This window comes from Phocoena phocoena, chromosome 11, assembly GCF_963924675.1.
Source record: "Phocoena phocoena chromosome 11, mPhoPho1.1, whole genome shotgun sequence".
In the NCBI taxonomy this organism is placed as follows: domain Eukaryota; kingdom Metazoa; phylum Chordata; class Mammalia; order Artiodactyla; family Phocoenidae; genus Phocoena; species Phocoena phocoena.
Genome location: NC_089229.1, coordinates 37,508,070 through 37,524,824, shown reverse-complemented (window position 1 = coordinate 37,524,824; position 16,755 = coordinate 37,508,070). Strand labels below are relative to the sequence as shown.

Below are 16,755 nucleotides of genomic sequence, written 5' to 3'. Positions count from 1 at the left end.
TGTTACTTGGAAATTTTAAAAAAGAAAGCTTTTTCTAGTTCCTGAAAACTGCTGCCTAAAAAAAGTTGAAAAACTGCATAAAGGATTAATTTTCTCTTAACTTGAAGTTTATGTTAAAACTGGATTTTATTATATCAAATAAATATAATTCTATAGTAACTTAGAGCTAGTAAAGTGAAAAGTATAACTCCATGTTTCAGATAATAGAAAAGACAAAATTGATATGTATTCACTCATATAATCACATAGTGAACATTCAAAGAGCTCTTAATAAGAAGTTGGAGTGATAAGCTGTATTCACAAAACAAAATATAACTGAAATACTTCACAGAAAATTCTCTTTGAATATCAATATACTTAATGAGATATTAGTATCCAAATACCCGATTAGTAGCCTTCTTGATTAGAGTGGAACAAATATCATATATTAACGCATATATGTGGAATCTAGAAAAATGTTACAGACGAACCTATTTGCAGGGCAGGAATAGAGATGCAGACGTGGAGAACAGACGTGTGGACATGGGGCAGGGGGAAAGGGGGGGTCGGATGAATTGGGAGATTGGGATTGATATATATACACTACCATGTGTAAAACAGACAGCTGGTGGGAACCTGCCATATAGCACAGGGAGCTCAGCTCGGTGCCCTGTGGTTACCTAGAGGGATGGGATGGTGGGGAGGTCCAAGAGGGAGGGGAATATATGTATACATATAGCTGATTCACTTCGTTGTACAGCAGAAACTAACACACCATTGTAAAGCAACTATACCCCAATTTAAAAAAAAAAGAAAAAAAGAGTGGAGAGGTAAACTAAGCCTCCATATGAGACTGACTATATTTTCTAGTCTGGGTACTATGCCAAGCTTTAACCCTTACTCCAAGAAGTGACAGTCAATTTAAGGAGCGCTTAAGACAAAACTTCAAACAAAAGTAAACTTTGTAAATATACAAGACATTAAACAGATGTAATCATCACCCTGGCTTAAAAAGAAAAAAAAGAAAAGTAAACTTTGAATAGATTTATTTCTTGACAAAGAATAATTGCAAAAATGTATTCTGAAACCATGAATGAAATATATTTACACAATTTGTTTCAGATATATTAGACCATGCACATGCACAGCAAAATGCATTGCAGTTTTTAATTATGTGGTCAGTTTTTTCCTATTCTCTATTTTTTTCCTAATTAATTCAACAAATAGTTATTGCTTATATCATATATAAATCATACTGGGTTAGCAGTGCTATAGGGGTAGCAAGGAGAATCACCTTGTTTGTCTTTTCTACTTAAAATCATGCAATCTGGTAGACTTTGTTGTGACCACAGCTCAAGAACACATAAAAGCGAAGTCCGGAGTTTTCAGTGTTATGTGATACCTTTTTAAAGTATGTGATTTTCACATTTTCTTGCTTATTGAAAAGATCAAAAGATTGATTATTTAGGAAGCAGTTATAGTGCAGCTGCATTTTTTATGATAGTTGCTATCACTGAGTAAATGATTGCATCTTGTTGATTTTGGAAGCTGCTCATAGTGGAAGAAGCACAGATTTTGAAGCTGGGGTAGTCCTCTATTCTTCCTGGTGCTGGGGGGTGGGGAAGGTAGTGTGTTGGGGAGAATAGTGGTTAGGCATTGGACAAGTTACTTTACATCACCCGAGAAAAATGGGACAATTACAGGTACCTTCCCTAAAGGACAGAAGGAATTAAAGAAATTAAATATAAACCAGGCTCCCATGGCTTGCATCCTGAATCTTATGGGAAATATTTTATTTGGTCTTCACAGTGTGCTTAATACACACACACACACACACACACACGTGATGCATCTAGAAAGGCAGACAGATTATAGGCTCCTTGTTCAGGTCTCATTAACCCTATCACTTCCTACTGTTACACCTGGCACTTCACACATTTATATTGTTTACCTGGTTTTGAAGACATTTGTGTTTGCAAGCCCCCTCAAAGGTGAGTGATGAGAAATACTCCTTTCTTGTGAAACTCTTCTAAGATATAACTACCCAGAACTTATAGAGCTCATAAGAATAGTTATATTGTAAAAGAGGGGCCTGGTGAGGGCCTGGTGAGGGGCTTCCCTGGTGGCCTGGTGAGGGGCTTCCCTGGTGGTACAGTGGTTAAGAATCCGCCTGCCAATGCAGGGGACACAGGTTCCATCCCTGGTCCGGGAAGATCGCACATGCTGTGGAGCAACTAAGCTCGTACGCCACAACTACTGAGCCTGTGCTCTAAAGCCCACGAGCCACAACTACTGAGGCTCGCATGCCACAACTACTGAAGCCCGCGTGCCTAGAGCCCGTGCTCCACAATGAGAGAAGTCATCGTAATGAGAAGCCCACGCACCACAACGAAGAGTAGCCCCTGCTCACCGCAACTAGAGAAAGCCCGCACACAGCAATGAAGACCCAACACAGCCAAAAATAAAAACAAATAAATAAATAAATTGAAAAAAACAAAGAATTCCTGGTGAAAGCAGAACACCTTACCTGTGAGAAGGTATTCCTAATTATAAAAAAAAAATTTGGCATCAGATATATGATTGACATTTTAAATCTGACTTAGCTTTTTGTCACCTACATCCAAAGACTATTAGAATCAAAGGGTTAGTTTTACTTAGGTTATAAGAAAGGGAGAGCTGGAGATACTGGGCTCTATCTGCAAATGACACTGGATTAAACAAGCATTAATATAATAGGTGAGTGTTAAGTGAAAGAAAAACAGCTAAATCTGTGGGACTAAGAGAATGAAGAAATAGGAAATGAGCAAAAGCTCAAGAAATGGCCCTGGTGGTTTACTAGTCAAAAATCTTAGTGTTCCTTAACAGTAATATAGAAGAGGGGTTAAACTGCATGTACTTTATAAATTCTCTGAGTTTGGGTTGTGGGAGGAGTGAAGATGAGAGATGCATTCCCGAACTGTTAACTCATAAAAAGGTGTATCATTATCTGTGCGGTGACAGAACCACTTCATGGATTATCTACCTTACTCTGAGATAGTAGGCATTGTTTGGGGACATATTCTGATTTCATCCATGCCTTTTTATGTTTACACCTAACACCCGTAAATATCCATCCTTTCAACAAGAGCTTTAGAGTGCCTAGTATATACTCAGTAGTTGTGTATGTGATTAAAATAGAGCAATGAACAAAACTAGACAAAACAAAAAACCCCAGCTCTTATGAATCTTTATATACAGTGGAGAGGAAAGCATATGACAAACAAGTAAATCAGCAAAGTACATACTGTGTCAGATGGCAGTAATTCTGTGAGATTTTTAACAAATGAAAGAAGAAGGAGAGTGTATATGTGTAAATACCACGGTTAGGGAACACTTCACTAAGACATTTGAGTAAAAGGCAGAAGGAAAAGAAAATGCAACAGAATAGATCTGGCTTGCTTAAGAGGCCACAGTAACTGAACTGAGTGGATTAAAGTGAAAGAGTAGTAGATGAGTTCCCAGAGGTGAGAGGGTGGGAGTAGAGATTGTACAGGGTTGTTGACCACTGCAAGGACTTTGATTTTACTGTAAGTAGAATAGGTAGCCATTGAAGAGTTTTAAGGAGAAAGTGACTTGAGCTGACTTACACTGCAAGAGGTCACTCAGGCTGCTGTGTTGAGTATAGACTATTAGAATAATCCAATGAGAGATGGTGGTTGTGTGAAATAAGGCAGAGCCATGAAGAGTGTGTGAAGAGGTCACAGGACGGATATATTTTGAAGTTGGAAGTAATAAGATTTATGGATGAAGCAAATGCAGTGTGTGAGTGAAAGAGAGGTACCAAGGACAGTTCCAAGGTTTTTGGTCTAAGCACCAATAATGGAGTTGCCGTCAGCTGAGATATGTAAGACTGCAAGTAAGTCTGGCTTCTTGGGGGGAATATCAGGAAAACAGTCTTGAGAATGTTAATTTTGAGATACCCGTTAGAGATCTAGATACAGGCATCTGGAAATCAGGAGAGATGGATAAGGTGGAGATATAAAGTGGGAATCATAAGACCATGGGTAGTTTTTGGAGCCATGAAACGGCATGAATTTACCAGGGGAGTTAAGGTAAATTGAGGAGGAAAGGCATTCCACGGTTGGGGATGAGAAGTAGAGCCAGTAAAGGAGCCTGAGATGGGGGTAACAAGTAAAAATGAAGGAAAATCAGGAACAGTGTAGTGTGCTATTAGCCAAGTGAAGAAATACACCAGGAAGTGGTAATTAGATCAAGTGCTTCCAAGGACTGAGAAGTGTCTCCTGGATTCAGCAACATGGAGGTCAAACTGGATAAGAACAGTTTTGATGGGACCGTGGAGGCAAAAGTATGATAAAATGGGCTCAAAGGAGAATTGGAAGAAAAGAATTGGATACATAGAGTCAACTCCAATAACAGCTAGTTAATGATGTACAAAAGATAAAAAAATAAAAATATGATTTAAAAGAACATGTAAAAATGGAAAAGGTGAAAAGTCACAAAATAAAATTTTCATAAATATAGATAATTTTCTTTTTAATTAAATAGAGTGATAACAGTGAAAAGATTCTAAACTTTTCACCTCAGCTGGTACGATGATTTGGCAATATCACAAATAAGACATCTCCTTGTAATTTTTGTTGTAACTTTAAAGTACCCACTTTTTCAAATAGATGAAGTATTGTTAAGTTTAGTAAGAACTGAACATATAGAGAAAGAAAGGTTCCCACTTTCACACATGTACTTTCACATTCACAGATAGAAAACCAAAATAAGAGGGATATTTTTAAAGTAATGTCTTTGAGTATTCCCATCTGCTAAGAGTACAGCAATTCATTATTCGTACCCGAATCTAGGGTTATTTAAAATTAACAGCTTAAAACATTTAAAAATTCATTTAAAAACCTGTAGTTTTTATTACTTCTGAGATTTGATACCAACATTTTCTTTCCATACATATTTATGGGGTGGGATAGGGAGGGTGGGAGGGAGGGAGACGCAAGAGGGAAGAGATATGGGAACATATGTATATATATAACTGATTCATTTTGTTGTAAAGCAGAAAAAAAAATAAAAATAAAGGGGTGATGAAGTAAACTATTTTTGCCTTAGTGAACAAGTTTCATAACTAATATAATGCATACTGATTTACGGTCTTTTGAGAAAAGGTAAAGAGTATATGCCATTAGGGGAAATTATGGAAAAAGCATCTCTGAGACAGCATTCAGGAAGCAAAGACTGAAAGTGCCGCGAATCACTTACCTCCCTAATGTCCCTTTGATACTTAGTGTTCATTTCTTCTGTTTTAATGAGATCCTTTCTTGCTGTCTCTGCTTCCTGTTCCACCTCTCCCACTCGGGAAGAAAGGGCTGCTAAACGTTCTTTCATTTGGGCCATTTCATAGTTTTGTTTTTCAAGCAATTCTTGTAGTTCAACTATTTGACTTGTTTCATCAGTTGAATCTATAGAACCATTGGACAAACGCTGCAGGAAAAGAGAAAGAAACTGCACTTAGAATTTTCTTCATCTTTAATTTAAAATTCATGAACTTAAAGATATGAGACTGATAAAGATTTCATACTGAGAAATAAGAACTCTAACAGAACTAGCTTTGGAGGAAAACTAAGTTTCTGAGAAAACTCATAATTGACATTAAAATATAAAAGTAGATCAGTAATTTTCAAATAGGTTAATAGATGCATTTGAACTGGAAACTATTATATATGCTACATTATACACGGTTTAGCACAAAACATGGATATAGCATAAACATTCAATAAGTGGCAGCTATTTTTAATTAATTACATATAAAATTTATTATAAATAAATATTTATATAACTCAGCATGTTATTATTAAATAATAAATAAGGGCACAGAAACTATGTAATATTTTCTATTTTTATTCAAGATCCTTTGTGAATTTGCAAGTCTTATTTTCAATGACTCTCAGTAAAAGAAAACTTACACTTTTCTTTTAAAGAAAGTTATTCCTGCTGTGAATCTGACCTAGCTGGAACAAAGGTATAGCATAGAAAAGTCTTGCTTTCTATATTGCTATCAACATAAAAGTAATGAGTGCACACAATCCACAGGAAAGAGGCTGAAGAGTTTAAATACTCTGAGATTGATTTTTCCTCTTTTTGAAGGGGCTGCCTGGAAACCAGGGTAACTCATGTCTTCAGAAGGATGACCTACAGCCTAGCTGCACTGGAGAAATTTTGTGGTGAAGACAGTGCAGGAGCTGGGGAGAAATAAGTGCTAAGAGAAAGAGATCACAATAAACTAGAAATAGGAAAGTATGGAGAAAAAAAAAGTACTATCAATTCTGTTAGAATGCTTGTTTGGAAAATATGAATTCATTCTAGCATGACAATTTGACAATAAGAAACAATTTGAAAAAAAAAAAAGAAACAATTTGAACATAATGTAACTTTTGTGTTTTCTTATGTACAGTCTCATTCCTGATAATCACTGGCTGAACACAGAAAACCAGACCTAGCTGAATCAATCAGTGTAGGAATATACAAAATGTACACATGCACTTTCCTCAAACATCTAACACCAACTTCACACTTCATCAAGCGCTTTGAGTCAGCCCATCCATATCTGTGTTACACCTGTCTGATTTTAGATACTCCTCCTTCCACCACTTCACAATAGATCACAGGTATCACCCTTCTGACATCCACTGTGATCAGCAAACTTCAGATCTTTTTCAAAGTAAAGAGTTAAATTTATCACAGCAGGTATGCAATCCTTAACCATTTAACATGTGTAAAACTGTGCTACTATTTTTAGTATTAGAAATACTAGAAATAGTATTTAGAAATAGTATTCTATTTCTTTTAAAAGTCATTGATAAAGGTTTTAGTGTTGTACTGCAAACCCCTTTCCCCCATAAGCCCTGTTTTTTATTTTGAAATTTTGCATAACTCATGATATTTTGGAATGCAAATGTCATATTAGACAAAACTGACTGTAGGATAAAAGGAGGAGTATAGAAAGCATCACAAAAGCAGTGAGAAAAATAAAATAGAGAAAATGGGAAAGCAAACAAATGGCAAGAGGTATTGGTAAGTCCAGTTACCTAACACGTGGAGAAACAGTTGGACAAATCAAAATTAAAAGGGCAGAGAAAGATAGAGTCAGTCTTAAGATAGCATCTTAAGATACCAGTTGGATTTGCAGAATTAGTACTTTGGAAATATTACTGAACTTTTGTATTGCAAGTGCCAAACTTCTTATTATCTAGTGAAAGGTGTAAGAGTGTTGGAAAGGATCAAAGGTCAGTTGACCAGTTGCTCCTTCAGAGTCTTGATTCCCCTAGCTGCTGGGATTGTTTGCTTGTGGAGGGATCAGAGCTGAGAACATGCCTAGCAATTGCTCTTAGTGGAAGGGAACTGCCTTTCCAAAGTTAAACCCCTCCGTTGGGGCGTGCAATACCACATACAATGCAGAGCAGTATTATTGTGAAGCTAATAAAAAACCAACATTTTAGACAGTTTTTATGAACACAAAACCCAAAAACATTTATAGTGACATTTATATAAGATACCATTATCTGTACATTGAACTGGGAAAAGCCTATTTATATTCATTAGACAGCAATTGAGAACTGGTTTAGAGAGAAAGGCTAGAGTGACCTGCCAATCAATTATGTCCAAATTTGGGATAACTGAGGTATGATATTACAGGATTTCTGTAATAATAGCAAATATCTTCGAACTCTGTACACCACTTACAAGTAATGAGGCAACCTTAAGCTTTAATAGAATTTCTGCCTCCTCACATTGAGAATTTCCTCTAGTCAACTAAAAAATGGCAATTTTTAGAAACTACAAAAGTCATTAGAAAATACATTTTTGCAGTGAAAAATGTTTTCTGTCATTGAAAAATTACATTTAAGATTTGAGTCCTTAAGAACTTTGGAGAAACTGAGACTTAGGTAATTACACGAAGTTGATTTGAATTAAAATGCAGAACTTTGAATTCCGAGGTCATTTCATCTACCCTTTACCGTATTACTTTTAATCAGAACATAAAAATCAAAACGATAAAATAACACATGCTGGATGGTATTGACAAGTAACAAGAATATAGTATGTGTATGTATAGCTATATGAATATACATACAACAGTACACATACACACACACACGTGTATAAATTCTACAAATATTTGTTCAGTGCAACTGAATGATGTTAATTTTCTAATTAGAAAAATGATTATTCCAAATCTGTGCACCTGAAGTCCATTAAAATCTTGTCTAAAAGTTGCAATTTTTTTAATGGGCTCAAGGCAAGAGAAATTTAAGTAAATATAAATAGTAATCAGACAACGAAAATAAAACACTTTCAAAATGTTAACCTCTTCAATTCCTTTAAGTAACAGATGTGTACTGCATAGTCCTTATGCTACTTTGGAATTTAGTACTACCCATGGAAAATTTTTGAACAGTCAATTTTTCTCTGAAGTGCTTATTGACATTATATGTTTAAAAATGTGTAATATTTCATCTGTTCAAATCACCTTAAATATATTTTGTGCTGAGCTTAATATATGTTTTCATAATTTCGGAGTGGAAAGGTCATCTTAAACCTGTGGTGTATACCTTAGAAAAAGAATATGCAACTTTGTTCCAAATCATTATTATCTTGATCTACCTTTAAAATTGTGGCACTTTAACATAAAGGGCAAATGAGAGAATTAAAGGAAAACCCAATGCTTATTTTAAATAGCTTTATCGAGATCTAATTTACATACCATAAAGTTCAACCATTTCAAGTGTAAATGTCAACGGTGTTTAGAATACTTAAAGAGTTGTGCAACTATCGATGTAACCTAATTTGAGAATATTCTCATTACCCCTAACAGAAACCTCATACCCATTAGCAGTCCCCTAAGAGCAGACCCCCACCCCCAGCCCGAGGCAGCCACTAATCTACTTTCTTTCAATACAGATTTGCATATTATGTACCTTTCACATAAATGGAATCACAGAACAGTCTTTTGTGATTGGCTTTATTCACTGAACATAATGTTTCTGAGAGTCATTCATGTTGTGGCATATTATCAGTATTTCATATCTTTTATTGCTGAATAGTGTTTTACCATGTGAATATTCTACATGTAATTTATAGATTCATCAGTTAATAGACATTTCAATGGTTTCCACCTTTTGATTACCGTGAATAATGTACCTGTGAACATTTGTGTACAAGCCTTTGTGTGGACATACGTTTACAGTTCTTGTGGAACTCCTAGGAGATTCCTAGGAGAAGAATTCTCCTAGGAGAAGCATTGCTGGATCATATGATAATTCTATGTTTAACATTTTGAAGAAATATTTCCCAAAGTGGTTGCCCCATTTTACATTCCCACCAGCAATCACGAGAGTTCCAATTCCCCACATCCTCACCAAAACTTGTCTTTTTATTATAGTCATTCTTGTGGGTATGAAGTGGAATCTCCTTGTGGTTTTGATTTGCAATCCCTAATGACTAATTATGTTGAGCATCTTTTCTTATGCCTACTGATGTTTTGTGTATTTACTTTGTGGAAATGTCCATTCAAAGTATTTGCCCATTTACTAATTGGGTTATTTGTCTTTTATTATTGAGTTATAAGAATTGCTTATATATACTTTGGATACAAGTCCTTTGTCAGATATATGACTTATAAATAGTTCTTTCCAGTATTTCGATTATCTTTTTTACTTTCCTGATGGCACAGTTTGAAAGTGTTTTTAGTTTTAATGAAGTCCAATTTATCATTTTTCTCCTTTATGTGCTTTTGGTGTTATACCAAGAAGTTATTTCTTAACATAAGTTTACAAAGACTTCAATTTTTTTTCTTTTAAAGTGTAGAAGTATACACTTAAATTACTAGTTTTCAAAGGCAATAAAGGCTCAGATGATAAAATGTTTTAAATATATATTTTGATTCAATCAATAATTATTTACTGAGCACCTACTATGTGCCAAATGGAAGAAATTAGGTTTTAGGATTTTTAAAAAATATGATGATACATTCCCGACATTAAGGAAATTTTCATCTAGCAGAGAAGTGACACACAAACAAGCAGGTATTAAGTACTGCAATGAAATATTATCATAGAGCTATGTTTTGTTTACATATTTGTGTTATGGGAGCAGAAAGAAGATACCTTTTGTGACACTCTTTGAGTTGGGTTTTTAAAGGTAAGCAATTATATTTCAAGTACAATAAGGGAGGGGGTAGTTATTCCAGGAAGGAGAAACAACATGAGCAAAGGCAGGGAGGCATTCTCTGCAGGGGGATTATGAGTAGCCCTGTGTGCAGAGCAAAAGATGTGCTGTGGGGAAATGGGAGGATATGAGACCTGAAAGGGAGGGCCAGCATACATTAAGATGTCCTTAGCTTCTCATGTGAAATAGCATGAACTTTGGGTACTAAACAGAATGACAGAGAGTCATCAAAGGTTTCTGAACAGGGAAGTTACCTGTAAACATTTGCTGGCAACCTGCTCATCTCATGATCCTGGTGGTCTGCGTAAAGCCTTTCTTAGCTGCCTGTAGTGGACAATTTTTGCTTGCCTGCTCAGCATCCATTTTTCCTTCCCACTTCCCCACAGTTAGAGTTGCCAGATGAAATACAGGGTACCCAGTTAAACATTTTTTTCCTTTGTAATGTACTTTATTATTTTCTTTTAATTAAAAAAAAAATGTTTATTGTGGTAAAAGTCACATAATATAAAACATACTACTTTAATCATATTTAACTGTACAGTTCAGTGGCACTAAGTATATTCACATTGCTGTGCTACTCTCACCATCATCCATCTCCCGAATTTTTACCTACCCAGGTAAATTTGAATTTCAGAGAGACAATGAAAAATTGCTCAGTATGTCACATGCAGTATTTGGGTCAAGCATATACTAGGGGAATTGATTGTGCAAAGAAAACATTGAGCCAAACCCAGAATGAAAGCATAAATTATGTGTTTACTTGACAAAGGAAACAGAAAAATCAAAAACTGGGAGACACAAGTGGGTATAGGATTTTTAAAGCCACCCGTTGTAGCTAGAATTGAATAGGCTACAGCAAGAAGATGGGAGTGGGTATAGGTGGAAGGATGATATGAGTTCTTGAGGTGATGTGGGTTCTTGAGATCACTGCAGGACTTTGACTTTTACTCTGGGTGAGATGGGGACCCTACGAAGGTGCTGAGCAGAGGAGTGGCATGATCTCACATTTTCAACGCATCCCTCTGCTTTCTTGTAAAAGCCAGACTGTAGGAGTAAGGGATGAAATTAAAGAGATGAATTATAGAGGCTTTTAAGTAATCCAGGTGGATGATAATGCTGGCTTGCACCAGGGTGTTAGCAGTGAAGGTTGTGAGAATTAGTCATATTCTTTCAATGGATTAGACGTGATATGTGACCAAAAGCATAGACTCAAGCATGACTTTAAGAATTTTGGTCTTCAATTAGAAGAATGGTGTTGCTATTTATAGAAGAGGGGGAATCTTCAGAAGAAACAGATTTGGGATTAGGATGGGGTAAAATAAAGAACTGGGTTTTGGAAACAAAGTTTGAGGTAACTTGTGAGATGTCAAAGTTAAGTCTCTTAGGCTGTTGCATGAGCCTGCAGTCAGGAGTAGTCAGTGCATGGATGTTTTCTATGAAAAATTATAACACTGGATGAGATCACCTGTGGAGTCAGAGGGGAGGATCATCAAAGGTGACTAAGAAGGTATCATTAAAGATCTCTTCACATATCACTTTATCAGAGAGGTCTTTTATTCCTGCTATGTAATATGTATTTTGTTTGTTGTCTGTCTCACTCACTAAAATATATATTCCTAAATTTTCTCTCTATCCCAGGCTTAACCTGCATATTCTTGTATGTTCAACTACTACTCCATTTTCCTGCTTGAATATCAAATAGGCAGTCCAACCAAACTCAGAATGTTCAAAACCAAATTCCTGTGCCTCTTCCCCAAACCTGTTTCACCTTCAACCTTCACCAGCTCAGTTGGTAAAAACTCCATCCTTCCATATGCTCCCACAGGCTGAAAAACTTTGGTGTCACCACCAAGTCCTCTCTTTTTCTCCCATCTCCTATTGAGTCTATTAGAAAAACATGTTTGCCTTATCTTTGCAATAGAATAAATATGACTCATTTTCGTGCTGTCTACTGCTGTCACCTGTTGGGGAAGCAGTCTTCATGCAAACTGCCAACCCTCTCCAGGATTGCCCAGTCAATGTCCTGCATCTGGAATATTCCTGTACATGGAAGCTAGGTGTCAAGCTATAACTTGGCCCCAGATTCTTCTTCCTTATTAGGAGAAACCATTTCCCTGTTCTAGGTATGCAGTGAACTTCCTTGTATTGCATGTGCTGTATGTCACCTGGCAGCCCCCCCAGTGTATCTGCCCCTCATGGGAAGAGAACGGGTCTTCTCCTGCAGCATGAGAGGCGTGCGTGCAGTCCATTGTCCTGCCTCTGCTACCAGGAAGGACCAGTTCCCTAGCCACGAGAGATTTGTGCAGGCCACAGATGCTGATCTTGCTGCCTCTCTTCACCTTTCTGTGAGTAGTGTTGTTCCAGTTGGAAAGATGAAAGGTTGGGAGACACAAGTGGGTTTAGAATTTTCAAGGGGACCCAGTGTGGCTAGGATGGAATGAACTACAGCAAGAGGATGGGAGTGGATATAGATGGGCAGGTGATGTGGGTTCTTGAGATCACCGTAGAACTTTGACTTTTACTCTGGGTGAGATGGGAACCGGAGGAAGATTCTATGAGCAGAGCAGGGGCAATCTATTAGGAAAACATGTTTGCTTTATCTTTGCAGTACATGTGAATCTTCCCCATGTAGGCTACCTCCTGTATGTCAAGGAGCTCCTTGTTGTCAGTCCTCTTTGCTGACTCTGAAACCCCAGAAGATGCAATAGGCTGAGGTATGTGGGCTCTGACTTCTGGTGGTTGGTACTGTTATAATCTTTGCCATCCTCCATGCAAATCCTCACCTGGGATTGGTAGCTGGTTTTTCCTGCTCAACACCAGCCCTTGTCTGCATCATCTACTCTCACTAGAATCACTGTAATAACCTCCTAACTGGTCTCTTTGTTTCTAACTTTGTCCTTTTATGTTCATTCTTAAAACAACCAGAGTGATGCATGGTGATCTTGTTACATGATAGATAAAGTTATTCCTCTGCTCAAAACACTACAATGATTTTTCATTCTACTCAGCACAAGAGCGAAAACTTACAGTGAGCAATAACCACTGCCCCATCCCCCTTACCCTTCCTTACTCCCCTCCCCTTCCCCCATGCCTTTACCTCTCTGAACTCTCTCCTACTATTCTCCCATTTGCTCTCTTGCTTCAGCCACACTGGCAAACTCATTGTTCCTCTAATAAAGTCAATCACTGTCCCAAGTTACAGTCTTTGCTTAGTTCTTCCTTCTGCTTGGAATGCTCTTCCCCTAGTAACCCACATGACTAAAAACCTCAACAATTTCAAGGACGCCAATCTTGACCACCTTATTTAAAAGTGCAAACTGTCTCCACCCCTATGTCTCCCTAGGACTCTTGATCCTTTTGTGTTTCTCTAATTTTTTTTTCTTCAATAGCATTTATCATCTTTTAACATGACAAATGATTTACTTATTTATATTTATTGTTTATTTTCTGCTAACCTCCTCCAACTTGCTGGATTATAAGCTTCAGGAGGTAAAGAGCCTTTATATGTTTACTCTTTGGTGTATCACAAGTGTCTAGAAAGATGCCTGGCACATGATGCAATAGACTTTTGTTGACTAAATAAATGTTTTGATTCCTTCTATGTCTCTAGTGACCAAAACAGCATCTTCCACAAAAATATATTTGTTGGATGAATGAATGAATGTTTCCATTAATGAATATGACGAGTTTTAGGAAAAACAGAAAGGATTCAAAAAGAAAAGAAATATAGAGACAATATACTTAGCTTTCATTGTATAAAGTTTATGACAGGGAATTTAGTCTTTTTTTTATCCTGTTTTAAAAGCACTATATAGATGAATTATCTATAAGAGTGGAAAAATTTGAAGTAAAATTAGGAAAGCGTTGTTATAAATTCACCTTAAAATAAATAATATGGTCAAAATAGACAGCCTGTGTGTAAGACCAAGTGGAATAAATGAAGCCCCAGAGGCCTCATCATGTCACAGTCACAGTGACTTCTCATGAGATGAAGCCAGGAATTTACACATGTTCTTCCATATTATACCAGGTAAAAAATGGAAATGGGTCTCTCTTTGAATTTGATAATCTCCAGCAAAATGACCTAACCATTAATATTTTTTTCACTCTACTTCTAGCCTTAGCATATATTAAAGAATACTCTAACATGTTTACTCATGTTAGAATACTCTAACATGTTAGAGTTAACTCATGTTAGAATACTCATGTTAGAGTTAACTCATGTTAGAGTTAACTCATGTTAGAATACTCTAACATGTTTACAGTTAAATTACTAATGTGACCATTTTAATTCTGCATTTTATGCTCCTTTAATGGTTTTTACTTATTTTGGGCATATGTTTGTGGCCATACATTGCTCTCCTGCCAAAGAATAGCAGCTTGTTAAGCATAATAATAAATAATTTTTCACAGTGCTTTTAAGTGATGAGAGTGCCTCTTTAGTGTACAGAATAGAGGGCATTTAAATTGCTATATTAACATAACAATAATTGATTTCTCCCTTGGATAGATATTTCTTGACAAGCTATTCCAGAGGATTTAGGAACTATGTTAATTATAAATTTTTAGAGTTCGATGGTGCTGCCCATGTGGAATGAATATTTGGTTGACCTTTTTCATTTTCCTCAGGAGCTATTACACTTGGCAGTAGACAGTTTTCCCCCAGACTTACTGAGATACAGCTGACATATAACATTGTGCAAGTTTAAGGTGTATAAAGTGATGATTTGATGTATATATACATTGTGAAATGATGACCACAGTAAGGTTAGCTAACACAGCCATCACCTCACATGGTTACCATTTTTATTTCGTAGTGAGAACATTTGAGATCTACTCTCTTAGCAACTTTCAAATACACAATACAGTATTGTTAACTACAGTCACTATGGCAGCTGATAATTTAAACTTTATTCTGAACATATTTCTGAACTTGACTTGTACATTTTTGACACCTCCCTGCCCATGTTTTTCATGACTAAAACATAAGTCTTGGATTCTCCCCTAATGAATTTCAAAAAGCTCTTTTTTCTTTTATGCATTTTACTTCTCATGGTTTATTAATCTTTCTAGAGAAAATAGAAAAAGATGCTAAAGAGTGGAAATCAGGAATTTATCTTACTATTAATTCAGATATTAGAGGCACAGATATACTTAAAATTCATCAGCATTGAAGGGGTAAACAATAAGCAGTTCCATTTCATTTTTGAAAATAGTTCTATAAAATTTTATGGTTAGAGATGAATTATTGATTATCTGCTCAAAGAAGTTACACTAAGATTTTCAATCATTAACATAAATATCCAGCACCAATAATTCTTTAGCGGATATGAAGAAATCCTTAAAACAGGAAAGTAATAAAATATATTTCATTCTGTGAGGAAAAGAGAAATGTAGTACAAAAGAAATGTAGAACAAAGAATAAAGAAAAAAACCCCAAATCCATAAAAAGGAAGTGTTCATAGGCATAAAAATAATAAGTAACAAAAATTAGAGCTGATGGTTCATTGTAAATTCCATGCGAGTCATCAATGTATTAGGATGAAAGAAATATACATAACAGAATGAAAGATGGAACCAGTCAGGGATTCCATAGGCTGATAATGAAGTCTGTATGTGGACTATATGAGTAAATCTGAGACCAGGCCTTGACCAAAGAAGGGACTTGGAAGACTTCAGTCAATCTGATACCCTAGCAAATATTTCCTTTTATTCCAAGAGATCGTTGTACTCCTCATTTTACTTCAAATTCTCAAATTTGGATTTGCCTCCAAATCCCCATATAAGACTGTATCTTTCATTAGAATAATGACAAATTATAATAATAGCTAACATTTATTGAGTACTTACCGAAGAACTTATAGCTAAAAATTTTTCTGGCTCTAAGCTTTCATTTGTAACAATTACTCCATTTCCCTAACATTATTAAGTTCTAAGTGTCAGGTACTGTTCCACATGAATTAGGTGCATAAACTCTTTAATCCCTGTAACAACCTATTGGATACAGAAATGGAAACGTAAGCACAGAATATATTTTGCTTAAGGTCACACTACTAAAAAGTCATAAGATTAAGATTTGAATGAAGGCATTCCAGTTTCATATTCCTAGGAGTCTGTACTTTCTCTCTACCTACCCCTCTCCTTGCTTCCTTCTTTTGTCAATTTTCTCTCTCTTTTTTTGTTCATTCTCTCTTGTTCATTTATCATTTCATTTATCCATTCATTAAACCTACTTATTGTTTCATTTATTCATTCAATCACCAAAACTCTGTTTAGCTTCTACCATATGCCAGACACTAGGTTGGGTGCTCAGAATATGAAGACTCCTGCTTAAATGCAGCATAATGTGGGAAAAAAGAATAAACCAAATAAAGCAACCGATTAACCAAATTCATAAGGACCAGATAGCAATTCAGCACTGGGGATTTCTAATGCTTCAAGGCTATGGTTTTTGGGCATCTGCCTACACTGCTTTTGTTAATCTCCATATTGCTTTTAGCTCTCAAAAATCAGACCTGACTTCAGGTTTCAAATCTTGTCCAACAAATAACA

General features: G+C 36.1%; 1 protein-coding gene across 7 annotated transcripts in view; it reads right to left on the bottom strand.

Moving 5' to 3' along the window:
• PPFIA2 (PTPRF interacting protein alpha 2) overlaps window positions 1–16,755 on the bottom strand; it is a 473,000-nt gene that overhangs the window by 116,027 nt on the left and 340,218 nt on the right. For all 7 annotated transcript variants that reach the window (XM_065886832.1, XM_065886829.1, XM_065886826.1 and 4 more), the window contains one exon: window positions 5,239–5,460. In XM_065886832.1, the coding sequence (XP_065742904.1) occupies window positions 5,239–5,460 (222 nt within the window). The remainder of the gene's footprint in view (window positions 1–5,238; window positions 5,461–16,755) is intronic.